The 26,431-nt window shown below is 46.0% G+C and overlaps 1 protein-coding gene across 2 annotated transcripts in view; it reads left to right on the top strand.

The window, feature by feature from the left end:
* Positions 1-10,264: 10,264 nt before the first annotated feature.
* LOC132566209 (cytochrome P450 2K6-like) overlaps positions 10,265-26,431 on the top strand; it is a 35,896-nt gene continuing 19,729 nt past the window's right edge. For both annotated transcript variants that reach the window (XM_060231002.1, XM_060231012.1), the window contains exons 1-3: positions 10,265-10,609; positions 15,764-15,926; positions 18,394-18,543. In XM_060231002.1, coding sequence (XP_060086985.1) covers positions 10,436-10,609; positions 15,764-15,926; positions 18,394-18,543 — 487 coding nt within the window. In that variant the 5' untranslated portion in view covers positions 10,265-10,435. The remainder of the gene's footprint in view (positions 10,610-15,763; positions 15,927-18,393; positions 18,544-26,431) is intronic.

Genomic DNA, 26,431 nt, shown 5'->3' on the forward strand with positions numbered 1-26,431 from the left:
ACAGCAGTCTAAGTATTCTGGTGTATTTTCAGTCATTTTGCATCCACCTCAAACATTTCTCAATTTTCTCCTTTTTTTCTGCTTAGACCAGGGGTGGTGAACCCATTTGTTTTGAGGGCCAGAGCTGACATAAATGAGACTTCATCAGGCCAGGAAATGTGTGTCATAAAATGTAATGACAGGTAGTGGAGATATAAACTTTATAAAGGACACACTTAAAGTTTTTTTTTTAAAAAAACCCTTAAAATAAAGCATGCTGCTTAAAAGATTAGAACTCTTTCAATATTTTGTTCATTTAACAATGTTTGATAACTGACACCTCATGCTCTGAATTATTGAATCAAAATCTGGAGACAATGTCTGTGCTGTAGCAATCTTGAGTATGCTGTTCAGGTGTGTAAGTGGCGAACTTATTTTGATTTATTTACATAAATTGCTTTGTGCGCTGGTCAAGAACATGTGAAGGGACCATGACACAAACTGAGGGTTATGTCTTTATCTACAAAACTATAGTCTTCCCCAGAGAAATAACTATGACTCCTATGAGGCAGTGCAAGAATACAGAGTAATGTATAGCAGGCAGTATCAGCCTACTTATATGGGAAGCCTAGGTTTATAAATCCACAGTCTAAATAGTTCACATTGCTTTCCCACTGAGAAAGACTGGATCATGAAGGCATGAATGCAGAGAAAAGGGGGACACTAACCCAGTTGCACCCAGGAAAGTTTGGGCATAATGAGTTAGAAATCTCTCTCTCTCTCCCTCTGTAGCGAGGCAAAAAGCTCAGGGAGGAGCCTAGGGTGGCCATAATATCTGCAGGCCAGCCAGGGACACCTTGAGGGGGGAAGTTTGGTTTTAAATACACTGCACTATAACTATCACCAAATATTTTGCCACCTCTACAGTAACTTGCTTTTCTACATCCTTTAAAGAACTAGGAAATTTTCTCATGTGGGGAATTAGAACTAGCTCCAAGTAACAGGAGAGCTAGCTTCAATCAAGTCTTGAAAATACGGGACAATCTAAAACTATATGGTCAATAGCATCTATTCTGTCTGAACCACAGGATGAGAAAATGGTATACCTTGGTACCTTTCCCATTAAAATGACAGATGGTAACATATTCAGCCTTGCTAACAAATGCCCTTCTACCTGGATATTGTAGAAGAGAATGCCTTGCCATTTTAATGGGAAGGGGAATGCCACTGCTGAGATAGAACACTCTACAAGCCCTAACAGTCTTTCTACTATAATCTGCATCCTTCAGATAACACTTTATCTAGTTGCTCAATTCTTGTTTCCCCAAAGCAATATCTCCCCAAGTCTGCAGAAACCTTTACCTTGTCTAGGAGTTACCACATTTCTCTGCTCTACTGATACGCACAGGGACATAAAATTCACTAATTAAGAGGAATGATTATGATATATACACCGCCTTTGTCTACTGGCTTCTTCTACTAAATACCACCACATAGCAATTATACATAACTGAAATATCCAATTCCCACACCCAAATTCAACTGAAAATCTGTACAATCCTAAAATCAGAATTATACCCACCTAAATTCATTGAGGTCAGTGGGTTTATAAGTAGCAATCTGTTTTAGGACTGCAGTGTACATTTCCAACTCAATCTGGGGTTTTTTTGCAACTGTACTATACAAAATATTATTTGAAAACACAGGACTATCTGAAACCCAGATTTAAACGTAAAAGCTATTGCCATCTACTGTTGCAATTTAAAGTCTCTACAGTAATACATAGTTTATGGTTGCACATTATCTCATTCCAGTAATCTATATGCTATCTATTGCTGTCATTTTTTCTAGGCACGCACACTCCTATTTGGCAAAAACCCAAAGATACACCCAGATGTCAGTGCAGCTCCTCTCCTCTCCCCTCTCAAAGAATTTGACCTCATTCCATTCAGTACAATCTGTTGACTCTTTTCCTTCCCCACCCTGTTCTTTCCTTCCAATATCAATTTAATCCCATAAATCCACACTGTGTCCCTCCCACGCATCCCCTCAAAAAAAAAACCCAGCTCCTTCCTACTTCACATATTTTAGCTGTTTTAAGAAACAGGCTCCTATGCCACTATTGATGGACTTAAGGTAATGGTTCTTAAGAGTTAGACATAGTTAGTCAAGCTCTTCAGGTGAATAAAAACCATTAAAGTTACAAGATCAGGGCAAGTAATGGCAAAAGTTATGTAGCCCCACTGTGGAGACCAACAGAAAAGGTACACCCCACAGACTTGCAACATGCCCTACACCTTTGTGCTCAGTGCCTACTGCCTACAGAAATGTGCAGGGCTGGCTTGGTGATATTCTGTGCAGCATGCAGGATGAGCACAATAAATTGTGCTACACATTACAGCCATTGCATTAAAAAGCTATCCTGTGGAGGATGTAGAATAGAGACATGCACTACCTTCCCAGCCTCAGGGACCTTCCCTACAATAAGATTCTGCAAGTGTTTGCAATGATGATCCAGCTGCTGAGTTGCTAAACCAAACAAACTATAACAGATAACAACTATGTACTTGTTGGCAACACTTCCTGCATACCTTCCCCGCAATGTTATCCATTCTGCCCTTATTACAAATTAAGTTTTGCCAACGGCTGAAGGGAAACCCCCAGTGTTTCTTGGGAAGAGAAGGGCAGAGAAAACAGAGCAACATTTTGCAACGCTCAGCCCTGAACAGCACAGGCGGCGCCTTCTCCTATCTCCAGGGCAGGCGCAGCTCCCCCAGGCAGACACCCCCCTTCTCCAGCCACGACGCCGCCACACACACTCCCGCCCTTCTGCACAGGCCATAACCTCCACACCCCACCAGAGACCCTCCCAACCGGCACAGAAGCGGTGCCTCGCAACCGTCCGCAGCCCAGCCCCGGCGGTGGCTCACTAACCAGCCGCGTCCCTTGCCAGGTTATCAGCGGCGGGCGCGTGAGAAGACCGGCAGCCAGGAGAAGCGGAGCCGGCCCAACCCAGATGCACATCCCGGCTCGCTCCCACCTACTCTCGTACATGCACACCCCCGGAAACACCGTCAGGGCCACGGTGGGACCCGCTTGGGAAAGCAGCCTTCCCGGGCTAGTCTCCGCTCCGCCTCCCTTAGGTGTCAAGTCTGCTATAGTGCCTGAGTAGTTTAGTCACAAACATTGGTTCAGGAAAAGGATCTTGGGTAAAAGCACTCTGTATTCAGATGCTGCTAGCTTAAACTCTCCTTCCCTCCCCCTTTCTTTTGTTATGTAGCAAAGCTTGGAAACGAGAATATGGGAATAAGATTGTGGTGCCTTCTCAGAGATAGCTGGCGCTAAGAGAGCGCCCCAAGGCCAACCGGTGCTTGAGAACGATAAAACAATAACAATGTGTGAATGTACCCTGCATAGAGTGTCCCCACCCTCAGGAATCCCTTTGAAGTTTACCTTAAATGTTTGCTCTTTGTGCATGCTCGCCAGTCTCTCAATCTGCTTCTATAGTCTTGCAACATATTACAATAAACTAGAAACTTTTTTATCAAGAAGGTCTCATTATTGAAACATCAGACTTGACATTTTGAGAGACTCCCTTTTTGGAGTTTCAACCGTTCCGGCAACTTGAAAAGCCAGATGGCTGACCAGATTCCGGACAACGGAGAACTCCCACCCAACACGGGATGAGAGGGAGCAACCCCGTGGCACATAGTAGACCTGAGGAGAGCCACGGAATCTCCTCCCGAGTTCCAGTTGGTGATCTCCCCCCGGCAGTATCAACCAAGGACCTCGACCACCATCATGGATCAGCCCCTCTACGCCGGGAACCCATCCTGAACCGCCACACCAGGCCGATCCAGGGGGCAGGAATGGAGGCCGCAAGCCCGAGCTCCGGAGGAACGGGCGAGGTGGATAGCATCCTCGTGGTACGAGTCGGGGAGGACGAGAATGGCGGAGCAAGCAGCCAGGGAGCGGACAGCAGCGAACCAAAGGCCAAAGACCCGTACGAGGAAGACTACCAGATGTTCCGATCGATGGTCCGTAAAGAGATCGACGGGGCCCTGGGAGACTTGAAGAACGAGGTCCGCGACCTAACGATCCAGCTGGGAAGGGCTCTGGGGGGAACAGCCTCCCGGAGGCCCGTCGCAACCCAGGCGGGAGCCCGGAGCCAACCGAGCCAGCCAGTGGTGGCGACGGCCCCCGCCAGGGCAGGCGCCGTGCCGGTGCCTGCCCCCCTACCCCCGGCCCCGCCAGCGGGGCCACGCCACGTGGGGAGAGAACTAGATGCCACCTTCGACGGGGACCCCGAAGAAGTGCACTACTTTGGGATCCAGGCGAACAGCTATATGCATTACTGGGGGCACTCCTTCCCCGATGAGTTCAGCCGAGTCGACTACTTGGGGTCGAAGCTACGAGGGGCCGCAAAGAGGTGGTATGTGAGCTTATGCGAGACCAGGAGCCTGATCCTGGACGATGTGCACACCTTTCTGCAAGCCCTGCTGACCCAGTACGAGGATCCGCTGCAAGAGTCACGAGCGTTGGCGACCCTGCATGACATGCAACAGGGGGCCAGATCCATCCGCGAGTATGCTGCTGACTTCCAGGCCAACGTGGCGTGAGTACGAGGCTGGAACGAAGTGATGAAAATAGATAAATTCACTAATGGGCTGAACGCAAGCATCTTGGATCAGGCCCTCACCCAAGCTCGGCCAGCTACCCTAGTGGGGTGGATCCAGCTGGTGGGAGAGGTAGAGAACAACCTGAGACGGGTGGCCATGCTACACCAGCACCAGTCCAGGAAATCTCAGGCGAAGGGGAGTCCCGCGAAGGTGGAGCCCCCCAGGGGGAAGAAACCCACGGCCACGGTACCAGTGGGGCCCCGCCGGTGCTTCAGGTGCGGGGACCCAAACCACCTGGCCTCCGGCTGCCCGCAACCCTTGCCAGTGCGAACTCCGGTCGGACCCCCCCAAGCCCGCCACACCAGCCCTGAAGAAAGCCCCCAGCCGCCCTAAGGATGCGGCGAAAAGCAGCGCGGCAACGGTGCAAGAAGAGCTACAGGAGGAGGAGGTGCTCCTTTCTGCGGAGCTGGCCGACCTGGCTTGGCTGGAAGAGCCGGTGGGAAACGAGCCCGACCTGCTGCTCTGAAGGGTGCCCACCAGCAGGTCGATCGAGACGAGGCGCCGCTGACGCTTGATTCGCCAGGATCCCGGGCCATCCAGTTGGCACCCTCCACCCACGGGGCCCACCCCTGCCTTGGTCGACAGCTGTCGCACCGCACCAGATACCCCGGAGGGCGAACCCCCAAGAACTCTTCCCCTGGCGGTGGAGGGGGCTTAGGGGGGGCAGTATGTCAAGTCTGCTATAGTGCCTGAGTAGTTTAGTCACAAACATTGGTTCAGGAAAAGGATCCTGGGTAAAACCACTCTGTATTCAGATGCTGCTAGCTTAAACTCTCCTTCCCTCCCCCTTTCTTTTGTTATGTAGCAAAGCTTGGAAACGAGAATATGGGAATAAGATTGTGGTGCCTTCTCAGAGATAGCCGGCGCTAAGAGAGCGCCCCAAGGCCAACCGGTGCTTGAGAACGATAAAACAATAACAATGTGTGAATGTACCCTGCATAGAGTGTCCCCACCCTCAGAAATCCCTTTGAAGTGTACCTTAAATGTTTGCTCTTTGTGCATGCTCGCCAGTCTCTCAATCTGCTTCTATAGTCTTGCAACATGTTACAATAAACTAGAAACTTTTTTATCAAGAAGGTCTCATTATTGAAACATCAGACTTGACATTAGGGACCGAGACGACAGAGGAAGCCGCCGGCACCACCCGTCTGCAGCTGCTGCTCTCCCTCTGTAGGAGCAGGAGCTGCCTCGCTGGCCGGGGTGGGAGACTGAAGGAGGCGGAGGCAGGCAGGATTGCTGCTGCGAGACACGGACAAGAAGCGCCACATGCGATGAGCAACGCGAGGAGAAGGCACAAAGCCCGGCGAGCTCCTGCTGGTGCTGAAGCGATTCTCCACCCCGGACTTAAAGGCAAAGAGCGCCGGGGACGCTGCCAGAGCCCACACGACGCGGGAGTCGACTGCTGACATCTGGGACGGACTTCCAAGACAGCTAGAGGGGACTGTTTCGTCCTTTGGGCAGCGCATGAGGTGCGCTGGTGGTATTCAAAATCCCCGTTTTCAAACCATCAAACAAACAAAAAGCGGCAAATGTATTGCAATCGGATGGGAGGTGGGGGCCCCTGGCGGCAGCAGCGCGGGACAGCGGCAGAGCAGAGTGGAGCCCATGAAGACGGGGAGGGGGCGGGAAGCAAGCCAGCCTGCTCCTTGCAAATGGCCGCTCAGCGCACATGGCGGCGGGCAGCAGCGGGACAGCGGCAGTCGGCAGAGCGGAGCCCATGAAGGGGAGGGGGAAGGCCACTTACTGGGGAATCCTTTTCTCTTCTTCTCCGCTCTTCTTCTCTCTCTCTCTCTCTCTATCTCTCAGCAATGGCTGGCAGGCTGGCTGCTGAAGTGAAGCCTCACCGGCGTTGGTGAACTCGGGACTTCATTGGTCCCGGGTAGCCAACCCGTGAGGCGGGAATTTGGGGGCAGGGGTGGGACTTTCCCGGGTGGGCGGGACGGTCTGGCCACCCTAGAGGAGCCTCAGCCAATGGAGAAAATAGAGGCTTTCCTCTGTAGCTTCTGGGTGACTGAGCAATCCTGGCAAAGCAACCTGTGATGCAGAATAGATCCAAGTGGGCAGCCGTGTTGGTCTGAAGCAGTTGAACAAAGCAGGAGTCAAGTTGCACCTTTAAGACCAACTAAGGCAGAAGGAATCAGGAGAGAGGGAAAAGGAAGTAGACAGTGAGTCGCCTGAGAGCCTGATAGGAGACCTGCAGGGGCCTGATCTACTCCTTGGGCTGCACAGTTGACTCCCCTGGCTTAGACTGTGTCAGAACACAAATGGCAATGCAAAGTGTACTATTGTGAAAACGGTGATGCTTTCTCCTCTTTGTCTGGCAGGAGGATTCCCTGGATTCAGAATTATCAGTCAGTCAGAATTTTATCCCGGGGGTGGGGGGGTCGGGGATGGCAGGAATTATACCCAGAAATAAGTTCCCCAAATTTGAAATAATTTGAAATACATGCATAGATATATTTAAACAGGATATGCAATATCCAGGGGTCATTTTTTTTTAGGAAAATAATGGTGGAGCTCATCCAGGGATTGTTATGCAACTGCACCTACTATTCAATGGACAAGGTAGGGAGGAAGAGGGAGAACCCTCAGAAAGGTTCAGGAGCTGTGCTCCTGTGAGCTCCTGCTGAATCTGAGGCCTGGCAACATCAATACCAAAGATACAAGACGTTAACATGGAAATGAATCAACACTTCTTTTAAAGTTTTGTTCACAGAACTCTGGAGGTGACTGAAGTCCAGGGCATTTTTGAGCAGGAACGCACAGGAGCGAAGTTCTGGCTGGCTTGGCATCGGTGTGTGTGTGTGGTCTAATATGCAAATAAGTTCCTGCTGCACTCCTTTCTCAAAAAAAAAAACCCTGTGTGAAACAATAAGAACATAAGAGAAGCCATGTTGGATCAGGCCAGTGGCCTATCCAGTCCAACACTCTGTGTCACACAGTGACCAATAATTTTATACACACACACACACACTGTGGCTAATAGCCACTGATAGACCTCTGCTCCATATTTTTATCTAACCACCTCTTGAAGCTGGCTTTGCCTGTAGCCGCCACCACCTCCTGTGGCAGTGAATTCCACATGTTAATCACCCTTTGGGTCAAGAAGTACCTCCTTTTATCCATTCTAACCCGACTGCTCAGCAATTTCATTGAATGCCCACGAGTTCTTGTATTGTGAGAAAAGGAGATAGGTACTTCTTTCTCTACTTTCTCCATCCCATGCATTATCTTGTAAACCTCTATCATGTCACCCCGCAGGTGATGTTTCTCCAAGCTAAAGAGCCCCAAGCGTTTTAACCTTTCTTCATAGAAAAAGTGTTCCAAGCCTGTAATCATTGTAGTTGCCCTTTTCTGCACTTTTTCCAATGCTATAGTATCCTTTTTGAGGTGCGGTGTCCAGAATTGCACACAGTATTCCAAATGAGACCACACCATCGATTTATACGGGGGCATTATGATATTGGCTGATTTGTTTTCAATTCCCTTCCTAATAATTCCCAGCATGGCGTTGGCCTTTATTATTGCAATCGCACACTGTCTTGACATTTTCAGTGAGTTATCTACCCCGACCCCAAGATTTCTCTCTTGGTCAGTCTCTGCCAGTTCACACCCCATCAACTTGTATTTGTAGCTGGGATTCTTGGCCCCAATGTGCGTTACTTTGCACTTGGCCACACTAAACCTCATCTGCCACATTGACGCCCACTCACCCAGCCTCAACCTATCCCTTTGGAGTTCCTCACAATCATCTCTGGTTCTTACCACCCTGAACAATTTAGTGTCATCCGCAAACTTGGCCACTTCACTGCTTACTCTCAACTCTAAATCATTTATGAACAAGTTAAAGAGCATGGGACCCAGCACTGAGCCCTGCGGCACCCCACTGCTTACCGTCCTCCACTGCGAAGACTGCCCATTTTTACTCACTCTCTGCTTCCTATTAATTAGCCAGTTTTTGATCCACAAGAGGACCTAACCTTTTATTCCATGACTCTCGAGCTTACTAAGAAGCCTTTGATGAGGAACTTTATCAAAAGCTTTCTGGAAGTCAAGGTAAACAATATCTATCGGGTCTCCTTTGTCCAAATGTTTGTTCACCCCCTCAAAAAAATGTAACAGGTTAGTGAGGCAAGATCTTCCCTTACAGAACCCATGCTGAGTCTTCCTCAATAACTCATGTTCATCAATGTGCCTACTCATTTTGTCCTTGATAATGGTTTCTACCAACTTTCTCGGTATTGAAATCAGACTGACTGGCCTGTAGTTACCCGGATCTCCTCTGGAACCCTTTTTAAAGATGGGCTGACATTTGCTACCTTCCAGTCCTCAGGAACGGAGGCAGATGTCAATGAAAGATTACATATTTTTGTCAGAAGATCCACAAGTTCAACTTTGAGTTCTTTCAGAACTCTTGGATGTATGCCATCCAATGTATGCCAATGGTGATGTCAGGGGATGTAGCCTAATATGCAAATGAGTTCATGGCTGCTTTTTCTACAAAAAAAAAAAGCCCTCCTGAAGTCACACTACAGAAGACTCCAGATCTCCCTCCCTTTGCATACTTGACATTTAGAGAGGCTGAAATTGAGCAAAAACCGGTGGGTGCCATAGAGCAGCTGCGAAGATTGACCACACCCCATTTCCTCAAATGAAACCACAAGGGGTTGAATGAGCCTATTCAGATATGGCGAGGAAGATCTAGCCAGTCTAGGAGGTGACTGGCTGGCCAGGTAGGGTGGCAAAGCTTCCCACCCAGCCTCTTGGTAAGACCATGTGAGATTAACTAGTCACCAGTTACGGAGCTGAGCAGGAATTTTTTGGGCCTCACTCTGATTGGCCAGAGGGGACCTTTTTTCGCCTGCTCCACATGGTCAAAGGGGGTGAGGCATAAATAGGCCTGGTGTCACTGGTTAGGCCCTGACTGGGAAGGCGGGAAAAGCACGGGTTAAAAGGAGTTGGAACTGGCAAGCACCCCGAGATATCAGCTATGGAGGGGGGTCCTCAATTGGGCTACCTAGAGACTTGGCAGTCCGGGTGACTTGGTTGGGGGCCTCTTTGGGGTTGGGGGAGCATACGACCGCCCCTAAGGCTTCGCAGTTGTGGACCGGGGTTATGTGCGCCCATCCCCTCTACGCACTGGTGTACGGGCCGTGACAGGTAGGGTCCGGAAGTTTCCGGACCTAGCCCGAGCTGGGGTGGATTTGCCCTGTCAGAAAGCTTGCTTTGCAAGCTCAAGGCAACCCGTGCTTTATGATGTATGTAATGGTGGAGATCAGCTTTTGCGTAAATAAAGTCCCAGTTTAACCCATAACTTGTGTGGTGTTTCATTTGAGGGGGTGGGTGGGCAATGTCTTACATATGTTTCAAAAGATATGTCACCAATTCAATGGGGAAACAATTCAGAATGTCATCTTCACCAGTTGAGAAATTGAAGAACATTACCCTTTGGACCAGTAGATAATTAACTAGCGCAGCCTTCCAAGTAAAATTGTGCTCAGTTTTCAATCAAGAGAGCTTAGACCTGCCTGCGAAGTTTCTGTTTATTGACTTAGACACCACCCATTCAAACACAGGCTTTTTATAGAAGCAGCGCACAGAAAATTGGGAAATATTTCTTAGAACATGCATGGGTTGGATACTTGGTGAAAGCTTATATAGGCGTGTCTATATAAAAAAAATCTCTTCGGCTCATTTCAGGGGACAGAAACACTCCTTGATCAAAATCCACTGCAAATTTCTCTGTACCTCAACAAGCAGTTTCTTGTTAGCAGGAAATGGATCCTATGTCTGTGTTATTCCTATTTGCCCTTACACTATTATTCCTTTGGGAAAGAAGCAATTTCTGGAAGAGCAATAGCCAAAAGTTTCCACCAGGACCGCGCCCATTACCACTCATTGGAAACCTCCACCTTCTGGATCTTCAGAGGCCTTATAGAACCTTGTTCAAGGTAACCTTCTTGTTTGTTTTCTTCTGGTTTCCTATCTTATGCTGCTCTTGTAGTTTAATTCAAGTATTAATGTGAAGAACAATGTATGTAATGTAGCTTGTTTTTTAAGAGCCCCATGGTGCAGAGTGGTAAAGCTGCAGTACTGCAGTCTGAGCTTTCTGCTCACAACCTGAGTTCGATCCCAGTGGAAGCTGGGTTCAAGGTAGCCAACTCATGGTTGACTCAGCCTTCCATCCTTCTGAGGTTGGTAAAATGAGTTCCCAGCTTGCTGGGGGGAAAGTGTAGATGACTGGGGAAGGGAATGGCAAACAGCCTCGTAAAAAGTGTGCCATGAAAACGTCGTGATGCGATGTCACCCCAGAGTTGGAAACAACTGATGCTTGCACAGGGGACTACCTTTACCTTTTAAACTTGCTTATGCATTAATAAAAAGTACTTGATTAGCACTTGATTTGGAGAGCCAGTTTGGTGTAGTGGTTAAGTGTGCGGACTCTTATCTGGGAGAACCGGGTTTGATTCCCCACTCCTCCATTTGCACCTGCTAGCATGGCCTTGGGTCAGCCATAGCTCTGGCAGAGGTTGTCCTTGAAAGGGCAGCTGCTGTGAGAGCCCTCTCCAGCCCCACCCACCTCACAGGGTGTCTGTTGTGGGGGAGGAAGGGAAAGGAGATTGTGGGCCACTCTGAGACTCTTCGGAGTGGAGAGCGGGATATAAATCCAGTATCTTCATCTACCTCACAGGGTTTCTGATGTGGGGGAGGAAGGGAAAGGAGATTGTGGGCCACTCTGAGACTCTTCGGAGTGGAGGGCGGGATATAAATCCAATATCTTCATCTACCTCACAGGGTGTCTGTTGTGTGGGAGGATGGTAAAGGAGATTGTGAGCCGCTCTGAGACTCTTTGGAGTGGAGGGCGGGATATAAATCCAGTATCTTCATCTACCTCACAGGGTGTCTGTTGTGTGGGAGGATGGTAAAGGAGATTGTGAGCCGCTCTGAGACTCTTTGGAGTGGAGGGCGGGATATAAATCCAGTATCTTCATCTACCTCACAGGGTGTCTGTTGTGGGGGAGGAAGGGAAAGGAGATTGTGAGCCGCTCTGAGACTCTTCGGAGTGGAGGGTGGGATATAAATCCAATATCTTCATCTACCTCACAGGGTGTCTATTGTGGGGGAGGAAGTTAAAGGAGATTGTGAGCCGCTCTGAGACTCTTCGGAGTGGAGGGCAGGATATAAATCCAATATCATCATCTGAACACAGATTAACTTAAACTGAAATGCCAAGAACAAATTCCTAGACTTTTACCAAGTTAAACCAAACCAAACATTCCTCAAACCCCATTTTCCCAGAATTTACATGAAGTTCAGCATGCTGTTTTAATGACTGTTTTTATGTTATGAGTTTGCTGGAAATTGTATGAGTGACTAAACAGTGTCCGTATGATTTGTTAACAAAGTGAATTTATGAGTGACTAAAAGTGAAAGGTTATATGAACTTGAGTTCATTGCATGGATATTCAAGTTTGTTTTGATAGTCTGGTCCAGTGGTGGCCAAACTTGCTTAATGTAAGAGCCACATAGAATAAATGTCAGATGTTTGAGAGCCGCAAGACATGAACATCAGATGTTTGAGGGCCACAAGACAGAAAGGAAGGAAGACAAATAGATGGAGGGAAGGAGAAGGGAGGGAGGGAGAGGTGGAAATTAATTCTCCAAGCTACTGACTGGATTGGCAAAGGATTTAAAGAGACAAATGCCTTCTCCAAGCTGGCTAATGGGGCAGTGGGGGATTCAAGAGCCACACAATATGAGTGAAGGAGCCACATGTGGCTCCCGAGCCACAGTTTGGCCACCCCTGGTCTGGTCTGTGGTTTCCTTGTTTATTTGGTAGAATTTAGAAGAGAACAATCTTATCTATTCCTTGAGAATCCATAATCCAGTTGAAAAGAACATATTAAAAATTGAGCTGGGAGAGAGGACCCCGTTAATAATAATAATGAACACAAAGGAAGTTGGAATCAAAACTATGTATGAGGTAGATCGTGCACTAGTAATCTACTTGGAATCTCACTCAGGCCTTTTCGGTGGGGCTTTCTGGGTTTTAGGATTGCACTGATTGGGACTGAAAGTAGATCTGCTTTGAAACCCCAGCAGTTGTACCTTGACAGAAGAAAAATAGTAGAAGAAAGTCCCCTCAAGACAGAACCAGTTTTTCCAAATGCTCGCACAAAGAGCTATAGATGGGGAAAGCCATATGCTTGAATGCTGCTTTACATTTTTTAAAAAACCTCCCTACATATAGAAAACTTGCATCTCAGGGGGAAGTGGTTCATCCTTAGGTTAAGATAGATAGGAGTGTTGTCTTGGTTCTGTGCAAACCATATAGGGTTGCCAAGTCCAATTCAAGAAATATCTGGGGACTTTGGGGGTGGAGCCAGGAGACTTTGGGGGTGGAGCCAGGAGACTTTGGGGGTGGAGCCAGGAGCAAGGGTGTGAGAAGCGTAATTTAACTCCAAAGGGAGTTCTGGCCATCACATTGAAAGGGACCGCACACCTTTTAAATGCCTTCCCTCCATTGGAAATAATGAAGGATAGGGGCACCTTCTTTTGGGACTCACAGAATTGGACCCCCTGGTCCAATCTTTTTGAGACTTGGGAGATATTTTGGGGAGAGGCACTGGATGCTATACTTAAAATTTGGTGCCTCTACCTCAAAAAAACAGCCCCCCCCAGAGGGGGGAATCGGTCTCTATAGGGAATAATAGAGTTCCCAGCAGACATTCCCCCCCTTCCTCCGCTTTCAAATGACCCTGAAAGAGGGGGAGGGCCACCAAACCGGGGGATCTCCTGCCCCCAGCTGGGGATTGGCAACCCTAAAACCATATCTGCAGGAGTATTTCTTCCTTTGGGGAAGGGCTGTGCTGAATGTATTGAACTGGACACTCCAGTATTTTCCTTTTCTGTCCCCTAAGAAAAACTGAGAAAATACTAGAGACCAGCCATGTAGCCAGGAATTTTTAAGGCAGGGGGCATTTAAATTCCTTAGGGGGGCGCTGGCTAATTAAATAAAAAAATTTTGTAGCCCCCCCTCTCTCATTACTGAAAGAGAGGGCAGTATGGCAGGGGTGGCCAACGGTAGCTCTCCAGATGTTTTTTGCCTACAACTCCCATCAGCCCCAGCCATCAGCCATGCTGGCTGGGGCTGATGGGAGTTGTAGGCAAAAACATCTGGAGAGCTACCGCTGGCCACCCCTGCAGTATGGAATCAGAAGTCAGGGGGCTAGGATGGATGGAGGGGAGTTCAGGGGGCCTGTTTTTGGAGGTAGAGGCACCAAATTTTCAGTATAGCATCCAGCGCCTGACTCAAAACACCCCACAAGTTTCAAAAAGATTGGACTAGAGGGTCCAGTTCTATGAGCCCCAAAAGAAGGTGCCTCTATCCTTCATTATTTCCAATGGAGGGAAGACATTTAAAGGTGTGTGGTCCCTTTAAACATGATTACCAGAACTCCCCTCAGAGTTCAGTCCTGCTTAACACCCCCTTGCTCCTGGCTCCACCCCCAAAGTCTCCTGGCTCCACCCCCCAAAGTCCCCAGATATTTCTTGAGTTGGACCTGGCAACCCTATGAGATTCAGTGCCTACGGCTTGGTAACTAGGCATACAGACAAATAACATGACTTGCTTTTACATATTGTGTTTCAGGGTATTATTATTTATCTGTGGCATTTCATGTATTTTAGAGCTTACTTTTGTGACTGCCCTGAGCCCACTTTCAGCTTTCTCCCCCCCACACACACATACCTTGGAGGGGTATAGCACCACAGCAGCCATTTGAGATCTCTGCATAAATTTCCACACATCAGTACTGCTAGAAACTCTCCAGGAATTCCCCAAACAAGATTTGGCAACCTGAGCTTCTGTTGAAGAGATATATCTGACATTGTGTGTGTGTGAATACTCGCATTTATATTTGGTCAATAATTTTTTTTTTTCCAAACGTGTCTAGTAATTTTGCCGACACCATCTGACAACCCTAGCTGGATGATTGGAAACAGGGCTTTTTTTTGGTAGCAGGAACTCCTTTGCATATTAGGCCACACACCCCTAAGGTAGCCAATCCTCCTGGAGCTTACGGTTGGCCCTGTACAAAGAGCCCTGTAAGTTCCTGGAGGATTGGCTACATCAGGGGTGTGCAAAGGAGTTCCTGCTACAAAAAAAAAAAAAGCCTTGGATGCAATCATTTCCACCCAATATCCATAACTTGCAGGATTTGATAAGTATGGAAGACAGATAATAGACTATGAATTGGCTTTGGCAGCTGTGCAAACCTGTTGTTAAAAAAGGGCAAAACAGCAAGACCAGAATGTGATTGTGGTGCAGCCCATCAAACGAGGATGATTGGGTACATCAACGGAGCATAGCCTAATATGCAAAGGAGTTCCAGCTACAAAAAAAAGCCCTGATGTAGCCTATCCTCCAAGAGCTTTCAGGGCTCTTCTTACAGGGCCTTCTGTAAGCTCTTGGAGGATTGGCTACACCAGGGGTGTGTGGCCAAATATGTAAAGGAGTTCCTTGTACAAAAAAAAAAAAAAAAAGCACCGATTGGAACTGTTTCTAGGGTTGCCAAGTCCAATTCAAGAAATATCTGGGGACTTTGGGGGTGAAGCCAGGAGACTCTGGGGGTGGAGACAGGAGACATTGGGGGCGGAGCCAAAAGCAAGGGTGTGACAAGCATAATTGAACTTCAGGGGAGTTCTGGCCATCACATTTAAAGGGACGGCACATCTTTTTAAATGCCTTCCTTCCATAGGAAATAATGAAGGATAGGGGCACCTTCTTTTGGGGTTCATAGAATTGGACCCCCTGGTCCAATCTTTTTGAAACTTGTGAGGTATTTTGGGGAGAGGCACTAGATGCTATACTGAAAATGTGGTGCCTCTATCTCAAAAAACAGCCCCCCCAGAGCCCCCGATACCCGCGGATCAATTCCCCATCATTCCCTATGGGAATCGTTCATGGTGGTGCATGATGGTTGTGGGGGCGGGGCTTCCCCCATCGGCCAGCTGGCTGGAGGAGGGGGGAAGCCTGTAAAACCGGGGGATCCTGGGGATTGGGAAGCCTAACTGTTTCTCATTCGCTTTTCATTACATTTCAGCTCTCTAAACAGTATGGCCCTATCTTCAGCATCCAGCTGGGATCCAGTAAAGCAGTCGTTCTGGTGGGCTACAAGACTATGAAGGAGGCTTTGGTGAACCAGGCACATCCCTTTGCGGCCAGGCCCAAACTCCCCATGTTGGAAGACGTTTTTCATGGCCATGGTGAGGTCCTTCTTTCTGAAGAGTAGCTAGTCTTGCTTACAGCAGTGGAATTTACAGCCATGGAGAGTCTGTACCAAACATTGTCCTAGGCAGGGTTTGTTTTGTAGAAAAATAAGGTGGTTGAGCTCATTAGCACTACTCATTAGCATATGCTGCCCCCCCCCATCAGCCAAAAGCAACCTAACGCAAGAAAGGAGAGCCTCGGGTGAGCGAGGCCTGCTTGGGCTTGCTAGCGATCCATGCAGGCCTCACTCACTTGGGGCTCTCCTTGGCCAGGGCCCCACAGTCAAAAGGCCAGCAAGCCACCTGCTGTCCAAGTGGAGAAAGGGTGGCGTGGGCTTCTCCAGGGGATAATGAGGGCTGCTGGGGGCGTGGCAATGTCCCTGGTGGCTGGCTGGCTGCCCGCTCTCCTAATCCAGGTTTTGTTATGCAGCTGCACCTACTATTCAATGGACAAGGCAGGTGGAGAGGAGGAGGAGGAGTGTCAGAAAGGTTCAGGAGCTGTGCTCCTGTGAGCTCCTGCTGAATTCATGGCCTGGTCCTAGGAGTTATGCAAACTGGAGTTTTCCTATCTATAGAACTAGGCTGCTTTAAACTGTTTTGATACAAGCACTTCTACCAGAACCCCTGAACCCCAAGGGCAAAGAGCAGCCCTAAGAGACTGAGATCATGGAAACAACACAAGGGGAACGGTTCAAAAACAGAGGCACAAACGACAGTGGCAGCAGATTCATGCCTTCATCATTTGAGGACTTCCCTCATGCACCAATTTCCCTATCTCCTTATGGCGAAACATTCAGATTTTTCCCCCTCCATCTTCAGCAGTGCCCTTACAGTTCAAGGACAGGCTAGTCCAATCTCATCAGATCTTGGAAACCAAGCAGGGTTGGTCCTAGTTAGTACTTGGACGAGAGACCACCAAGGCAGTCCAGGGTTGCTATGCAGAGGCAGACAATGGCAAAACAACTCGGTTTGTCTTTTGCCTTCAAAATCCCATGAGGTTGCCATAAGCTGGCTGTCATTAGGCTTGCCAATCCCCAGGTCCCAGCGGGGGCTCTTCCACTTTCCCAGGCTCCTTCCCGCCCCCAGTCAGCTGGCCGGCGGGGGGAAGCCCCGCCCCCAAAGCCACCTTGTGACTTCCCCCTTCCGGAGGCTCCAGTCTCCGATTGGAAAGGCTTCCTCTTGGGATGGGGTGTCTGTGTTACTTGGAAGAAGTTGGCAGCAACTCGTGAGTAGAGAGGCCAATCCCTCACTTCAGAGTCGCCAGAAAAGGGGGGGGGGACGTCTGCTGAGCACTTCATTATTCCCTATGTGGAGATCGATTCTTATAAGGTATAATGGGGAATTGATCTGGAGGTTTCGGGGGCTCTGGGGGAGCTGTTTTTTGAGATAGAGGCACCAAATTTTCCAGTATAGTATCTAGTGCCTCTCCCCAAAGTACCCCCCCCAAGTTTCAAAACAATTGGACCAGGGGGTCCCAAAAGAAGGTGCCCCTATCCTTCATTATTTCCTATGGAAGGAAGACATTTAAAAAGGTGTGCTGTCTCTTTAAATGTGATGGCCAGAACTCCCTTGGAGTTCAATTATGCTTGTCACACCCTTGTTCCTGGCTCCGCCCCCAATGTCTCCTGGCTCCACCCCCAAAGTCTCCTGGCTCCACCCCCAAAGTCCCCAGATATTTCTTGAATTGGAATTGGCAACCCTAGCTGTCATTGAACGACACTTTACACACTCATGTAGAGCACAGCATCCCAGCCCTGAGTAATGAATAGGGAGGCTGGTTTCAGGGAGAGAGAAAAGGAAAGGGTAGACATATTGAAGTTCACATCGTGGGAAGAGGGACAGTCAGGGGTGGGATTCTAGCAAGAGCTGCTTTGCATATTAGGCCACACACCCCTGATGTAGGCAGTCCTCCAAGAACTTACAAAAAAGAGAGCCTTGTAAGCTCTCGGAGGATTGGCTGCATCAGGGGTGTGTGGCCTAATATGCAAAGGAGCTCCTGCTAGAATCCCACCCCTGGGGACAGTCATAATGGAAGACTACTCTACATGTAGCCTGGAATAAGGGATGATTGCACAGCCAGCCAGAACAGAGTTGACGGGATGAAGCAGTTGTAATTCTGGGGAATGGTCTTGGCAGCTCTAGTAGGGTGACCTATAAACATGCCTTGCTATGTAAATAAGAGCTGGCTCAGTTCTCAGGGGCAAACAGTGGGACCCAGTAAGCATTATATTTATTTCATGTATTTCTGTCCTACTTTTGCTTGTTGATAAAAATGTTCTGCAATGAAGCAAGGAATTTAGCTCTCTTCTGCTCCCTCCCCTCCCAATATTAGTCCTCCTTAGTAGGGTGAATGTTTTAGTTTCTCCAACCAGGATGATGGGTCTTTTGTGGTCCAAGAGTCAAACAGTGTGGGCTCAATTGCCATTCTGCATCTCAATATAATAGGATGCCTATTTCTCTCCAGGTATTCTTTTTTCTAATGGTGAGAAATGGAAAATGACAAGGAGGTTTTCACTAACCACGTTAAGGGACTACGGAATGGGCAGGAAGACCATAGAAGACAGAATTGTTGAGGAGGGTCAGTTCCTAATACAGAAGTTTGAATCTTTCAAAGGTGAGTTTTGTGTACTAGAGCAAACAACATGGGCCGTTTTCCCACTCACGTTTTACTGGCGCCACGACCATCCTGACGCCGGTGAATCTGCCTGGATTTCGCAACAGAAGCGCCGGCGCTCCCAGAAGCGCCGGCGCTTTCCGTCGCTAAGCCAGCGCAAACGTTTTCCTGCATCTTTGCGATTTCCGTTTGCGCTGGCTTAGCGACGGAAGTAGCCGGCGCTTCTGGGAGCGCCGGAGCTTCTGATGCGAAATCCAGGCAGATTCGCCGGCGTCAGGATGGTCGTGGCGCCAGTAAAACGTGAGTGGGAAAACGGCCATCGAGTTCTGTTTCGCTGAAGGCCAGTTTGGTGCAGTGGTTAAGCGTGAGGACTCTTATCTGGGAGAACTGGGTTTGATTCTCCTCTCCTCCACTTGCAGCTGCTGGAATGGCCTGGGGTCAGCCTTAGCTCTTGCAGAGCTGCCCTTGAAAGGGCAGCTTCTTTGAGAGCTCTCTGAGCCCCATCCACTTCACAGCGTGTCTGTTGTGGGAGAGGAAGGTAAAGGAGATTGTGAGTCACTCTGAGACTCTGAGATTCAGAGTGGAGGACAGGGTATAAATCCAGTGTCTTCTTCTTCTTCAACAGCAACTGCAGGATAGGTAACTTGACTATTGGCATAAGGAATAACAATACTTACCTAAGCTGTTTCTAGAACTATTGGCCAGGGTTGTCCTGGCCTGGTTCTGAAGATTCTTAGTAGGCCCTGCTAAGTAGATTGCTAGCAAGGAGAGTGAAAACAGAAGCACTGAGTCCCTCCTAGGGGTGTGCAAAAAAAGAAAGAAAATCAGGGTTTTTCAGATGCTGGTATATTGGACCTGAATATATCCAGTATTCCTGAATATCGCCTATAATATAGTGGGTTCTTAGGCATTGAAGAGGCGAGGTGGAAGTGATAAAAAAGTAAAGGTAGTCCCCTGTGCAAGCACCAGTCATTTCCGACTCTGGGGTGACGTTGCTTTCACAATGTTTTCACGGCAGACTTTTTACGGGGTGGTTTGCCATTGCCTTCTACATCTACACTTTCCCCACAGCAAGCTGGGTACTCATTTTATCGACCTCGGAAGGATGGAAGGCTGAGTCAACCTGAGCCAGCTACCTGAACCCAGCTTCCGGTGGGATCAAACTCAGGTCATGAGCCACACTTAGGACTGCAGTACTGCAGCTTTACCGCTCTGTGCCACGGGGCAGTGATAACAAGCTCTTTATTGAGTACAGCATGGTAGGTGGCTGCACTAACAAGACTGGAGAAAGGCCCACTGGGCTAACTATATACAACACTGGGTTACTGCACTAGCACGTTATTGGGTCATTCAAACCAGCAGGGGGCCTGTGATTGGAGCAGGGCAGCAGGGATTTGGATCTTCCTGCTCATTGTTCCCAAGCTCAGTCCTTCAGGCTACAATGAGCCAGACAGGAACACCATTGATACAGCATTGACTATCATACTTAACATCGACAAATACCAATATTGGTATTGTATTCAGATTTAGGAAATATTCAGGAATACCGAATATATTTGGCTCCATTATTCAGTGGGCTGTGGGGAGGAGGTTTGAAGTCGAGGCACCAAATTTGCAATGTACTTGCTGGAGGCTCTCCTGAAAAGAAACTGCCAGCTCAACAGGACTGATATCAAGCAGAGAATCAAAATCAAAGCAAGGGGGGGAGGGGTTTCAAGGACAGCACGAACAGCGCAGTAGTGCCCATCAGCACAATCCTGTGCCAATTTGGCAGCACTGCAAAGTTACGCCCACAGAACTAACCAATGTCAAAGCAGAAAATCCCAGCAGGGTTTTTATTTTTTTAAGAAACCTTTTTGGCAGAAGTAAGGGTACAGCAAAAGCCCTGCTGAATGCTCAAAAGTGCAGGGTGGGCAGACACTTTTGCTAGCACCCCTGAACCAAGGCCAGCCCAATACGAAGACGCTTAGACCAGTAATACTTTGTTTTCTTCCAAAGCCAAAGGCAAGCCTAGCAAAACCCTATGTGCCGATTTCAACGACGAGTGATACCCTCCTTTCCTGTAAAATGGATATTGGAGGGAGGGAAAAAAATTTAAAATAGAGCATCCAAGCCTACTGTATCCAGAATCAAAATCTCTTGTCCGTTTCTAACAGGCACAATGCTCTGTTAAAAACCGTTGTGCCTGTTAGAAACGGACAGGGGTGGAATTCTAGCAGGAGTTCCTTTGCATATTAGGCCACACACCCCTGATGTAGCCAATCCTCCAAGAGCTTACAAGGCTCTTTTTTTGTAGGTTCTTGGAGGACTGGCTACATCAAGGGGGTGTGGCCTGATATGCAAAGGAGCTCCTGCTAGAATTCCACCCCTGGAAACGGACAAGAGATTTTGATGCTGAATGCTGAATTCAGGAAGCTTGGATGCTTCATTTAAAAAGGGGTTTCCCCTACTCCAATGTAAATTTAACAGGAGAGGTTATTGCTCGTCCTTGAAATCAGCTGGTGAACCTGTTTACGAAACCGGCCCATATCAATTGCTGATACAGCATAATCCCTCAGTAGCAGTTGACTGGCGTTGCACCATAATAGCTTCAAAGGATTATGTAATTTCAGCAATGAACTTTGTACAAAATAATCCCTCAGTAACACTGGACTGAAATTGCAGCATAATAGCTACAAGGGAGAAATATATAACTTTTCTAGAGAGCGGTTCTTTTTCTGTAACTCCTGTGGACAGTTTGGTCCCTGTACTTTTTGAGACTGCAAGCCGCTTGCAATACCAGGGTGGGCATGAATTTAGTATATCCTGAGACGGCATCCCACAAGCGATTCAGCTGGGTTGGACCCAGTTGAAGGGCAGGGGGTAACATGTCGTGCCAACAGGAAACTTGCCAATCTGTTCACCCAGGAACTATCCTTTCCAGAACATCTTTTGTAGGCTCTGCTTGCCTATTTGTTTGGCGTCCATGTGGTGCCACTGTGATAGCCCTAATGAGAGAAATTGCAGAGATAGCAACTATCTTGAATTGCCAAAACTTTTTCACTTTTTCACAAGTCCACCACATATGAAAAAAAGAACCTTTATGATTTTTACATTTCCAACATCTATCCGACATCTTTTTGCTCATCTTTGCCAGTTTTTTCAGAGTCATATACCACCTATATATCATCTTGAAACAGTTCTCTTTAATACTCTGACATGTTGATATTTTCATCGAGTTCTTCCAAAGATACTCCCATGTATCCATTTGTATTTCCTTGTTCACATTAATTGCCCATTTAATCATTTGAGATTTTACTACTTCTTCTTCTGTAGACCATTTCAGCAATAATTTATATACTTTCGATATTAATTTTTCGTTATCTCCTAGCAGAATCCTTTCCAATTCCGTTTGCTCACGTCTAATTCCAACAGACTTAATATCATTTTCCATCAAGCTTTTTATTTGTTGCATTTGAAACCAGTCATACTTATTGTTTAACTCTTTTGCAGATTTTAATTCAACTTTATCACCTTGAATCTTTAGCAGTTGGTTATATGACATCCCTCTCTCTTAATCAGATTCAGCTGTTATTTTTATTACTTTTTATTACTTCTGCTGGCACTATCCAAAGCAGCTTTCTTTCATCACCATATTTCTTATATTTTATCCAAGTATTTAATAAGTTATTTCTAATATAGTGATGAGAAAAAAGACCGTCCATCTTATTTTTCCCATAATACATATAAGCATGCCAGCTGAATTTATTCCCATGAGCTTCTAACAATAAAAGTTTTTTATTTAACAGCATTATCCAATCCTTTATCCATGTCAAGCAAACTGCATCATGATGCAGGCTTAAATCTGGAAGCTGAAAACCTCCCCTCTCCTTAGCATCTGTTAGAATTTTCATCTTAATCCTTGGTTTCTTCCCGACCCATACAAAATTGGAAATCTTTCTTTGCCATATATTGAATTGTTTGCTATCTTTCACAATCAGAATAGTTTGGAACAAATACATTATTCTTGGCAAAATATTCATCTTGATTGCAGCAATCCTGCCCAGCAAGGACAAGTTAAGTCTGTTCCATTTCATCATATCTGTCCATCTTGCACCATAACTTTTCATAATTATTTTTGAACAGATCGATATTCTTCATAGTTATTTCTAGACCTAGATACTTAACTTTAGAAGTAACTTCACATCCCGTCAAAGTCTGCAACTCTTTCTGTCTGTTTAGTTGCATATTTTTACATAGAAATTTTGACTTCTCTTTATTTATATATAATCCTGCCATTTCTCCGTATTCTTTTATCTTAACTATCAACAAAGGTATCACTTGAATCGGATTCTCAGTTATAAACACAATATCATCTGCAAATCTGCAAATGCTTTATACTCATAAGAAAACCCTCTAATTTTCAATCCTATTTCTTTGTCATCTTGTACTTGCCTTAGCAAAATTTCAAGAGTCATTATAAACAACAATGGTGAAAGCGGACATCCTTGTCTTGTACCTTTGCTCACCTTCATTTCTTTTGTAAGGTCTGCATTTATACACAATTTTGCATATTGATCCGTATATATTGCGTTCGTCATTCTTATAAAATGTTCCCCTAAGTTTATTTTTTCCATTACTGCAAACATAAAGTCCCAGTTCAGATTATCAAAGGCTTTTTCTGCATCCACAAAAAATAATGCCGCCTCTTTTTCTGGGTGTTTCTCATAATATTCCACAATATTTACAACAGCTCTTACATTGTCTCTTATTTGCCTTTTAGGGAGAAATCCAGCTTGATCTTCCTTTATAAAGTTAATCAAATATTGCTTAAGTCGTTCTGCCAGGATTCTTGTGTAAATCTTATAGTCATTGTTTAATAGTGAAATTGGTCTATAGCTCTTTACATTTGTGACATCTCTATCTTCCTTGGGGATCAACGAAATTACAGCTTCTTTCCAGGTATTTGGAATTTTCCCTTTTTCTCTTATCGTATTCAACCATTTTTGCAATTTTGGTACTATCTCATCTTTAAGAGTTTTATAAAATTTAGTTGTATATCCATCCGGCCCGGGAGCCTTACCTACTTTCATTACCTTTATTGCTGCTTCAATTTCAGTTTTTTCTATTGGGTCATTCAAAATCTTTTTCATATACTCAGTCAGGGGTGCTATCTTGATATTTCGTAAATACTCTTCCATTTTTTCTTTTCTAATTTTCATGCCTTTAAATAAATTTGCATAATATTTAAAAAATTCTTTTAATTCCTTCTTGATCAACTATCTCTTTTCCATTTGCCACAATTTTGTTGATGATCTTATTTTCTTTCTTTTTCTTCAATTGCCAGGCTAAATACTTACCAGGTTTGTTCGCGCCTTCAAACGATTTCTGTTGCAAACTTTTTAAATTCCATTCTTGTTCTTTATTCAACAAATGTCTTACTTGGGATTGTAGTATTGTAATTTCCTTTATTAATTTCTTTTTTTCTGGCCTTTTTCTTAGTTCACCTTCTTTTTTCTTTATTTCATTTTGTAGATCTAACAACCGCTTTTCTTTGGCCCTCTTATCTTTATTATTCAATGTGATTAATAGTCCTCTCATAACTGCTTTATAAGTATCCCAAACTGTCTGGAATTCTATATCATCAGTCTCATTTATTTGAAAGAACGCTGCAGTTTCCTTTTCTAGAAAGATCACAATATCTTTATCTTGTAGCAGGTCCTCATTTATTTTCCATCTTCTTGTTTTCTTTTGCAATTTTGTAATCCAACATATTGGGTTATGATCTGCACAAACCTTTGGTAGAATCTCTACTTTTTTAGTTATGAGGCCCAAACTCTTGGAGCCCCATAACATATCTATTCTGGAAAAAGAATTATGTCTTGCTGAAAAGAAGGTATTGTCTCTTACTTCAGGATTAAATTTTCTCCAAATATCTTCCAAGTTTTCTTGTTTAACCAGCTCAAAAAAAGATTTTGGCAGTCTCCCTTCTTTATCATTCTTCTTTTGGCTTGATCTATCTATATTATTTTGTATAGTTCCATTAAAATCACCCATCATCTCTCTCTCTCTCTCTCTCTCTCTCGGCTTGGCTTCGCGAACGAAGATTTAAGAAGGGTGCAATAGTCCACGTCTGCTGCAGGCTCGCTGGTGGCTGACAAGACCAATGCGGGACAGGCAGGTCCGGCCACAGTGGCTGCATCATCAAGATCTGGTCATATGACATTTCGTCCAACTGTTGGTTTATGTCTTTAAAAAAATTGTCTTTCGCTCCATTGGGCGTATATAGTCCTAGTAACAATGGTCTTTTTGCCACCATCATCACTTCCACTGCTATATCTCGTCCATCTTTATCTTTAAATATCAATTTTGGATCTAATTGTTCTTTAATAGAAAAGACCACCTCCCTTTTCTTTTGTTCCGCCAATGAGAAAAATTCCAATCCCAAATGTTTATTCCACAAAAATTTATAATCCTTTTGTTGTATATGAACTTCCTGTAAACAAATTATCCTCTAAATAATCAGCAATAATTTTCACCATATAGTCCATTAGATCCGTCTCTTCCCCCTCAGGTAGTCCTCTCAGATGCACTTGGGTTTCCATTAATCTGCAGTCATTGATTGTAACCTTCTCTTGGAGTTTTAGCAAGGTGGAAGCATGTATATCCACTTTCTCTTCAACTTCCTTGACTCTGTTTTTAACCATTCCTAGTTCATCTTTAAAATCTTCAACTTCTTTTCTAAGATCTCCAATATCCTTTTAAAGTTATTTTTACTAGCTGTTATCATTTTCTCCACACCCTTCATAATCCTGGCTTCCATGGTATCAAATTGGCTTTGCATTTTATCCAAAGAGTGAGAGCTTGCACGAGTTAATCTTCCTTCTGACATAACCCCCCCCCCCGCAAACTCAAAAGGTCTCCAAATCTAAATTCAGCACCAAGTCCAGTAGCTTAGAACTTGCTGTATAAAATATGACTAATTTCGTTTTTCTCCTACCTTCCCAGGCTGAGATATTAATTTTTAACAATTTTTAGCAATTTTTCCTCTTTCAAAATGGCGATTGTACTTTCTCTATGGTTAAAAATTCCTAGCAAGGACCACCTTCTTGGTCTTCTCTCCTTCAACTTTTGCTTCCTGGTTCACGTTCTCCAACTATCGCGATCTTTGTAATCCTCCTTACATTGGCTATCAGTGCACCACCAGCTTTCACTTCCTGGATCATTAAGCTCAACCCTCGTTCTCCAAATATCGCAGTCTTTGAATGCTTGTTATGTTGATTGCAAGTACAGAGGTCAAACACAGAAGCCTACGTCACTGACCACAGGTATTCACAACAATTTCCTTCTTTTCCAAATTCTATCAATGCCTTTAAATTAACAGAGTCCAAATTAAACAGTCTCTTCTCTCCCTCTTATTTTCGTTCCAGCTCAGACTTTTTCAGCTTCTACTGTTATTTAAATTAGCTTAGAAATGTCCCGGAGCGGCAGATAATGATCAAAGTACCTTAGTGGCTATGTTCTTATCCTTCGGTCTTCTTGGTCTTTCAAATGCATAACAGTCCCAAAAGAGAGTGAGATCCAAGTGTCATGGGTGCTGGGGGCCCTGTAGAAGAAGCCGAGCCTGCAGAAGAAACTGTGCCCCTGACACCTGCACCAGTGCCCCTGCCTCCTGCTGGAGAAGATCCAAGCCCCCCTGCCTCACCCTCTCGGGTGGCTCGTGTGCGTGACCGCCTTCCTTAGGACCTCAGGGATCAGAGGAGGGCGGCACGCTCACGAGCAAGACGCTCCCTGAGCCCTGAGTTTTGAAAGGATTCTGGCCCTTCTAGGAGTGAGGGTGCTTGAGTCTCAGCAGGATCCTGGCTGCCCTCTGAGTCAGCAATTAGCCCAAATGGGCAACAGACAGCAG

The sequence above is a fragment of the Heteronotia binoei genome, chromosome 1 (genome assembly GCF_032191835.1).
Source record: "Heteronotia binoei isolate CCM8104 ecotype False Entrance Well chromosome 1, APGP_CSIRO_Hbin_v1, whole genome shotgun sequence".
Classification (NCBI taxonomy): domain Eukaryota; kingdom Metazoa; phylum Chordata; class Lepidosauria; order Squamata; family Gekkonidae; genus Heteronotia; species Heteronotia binoei.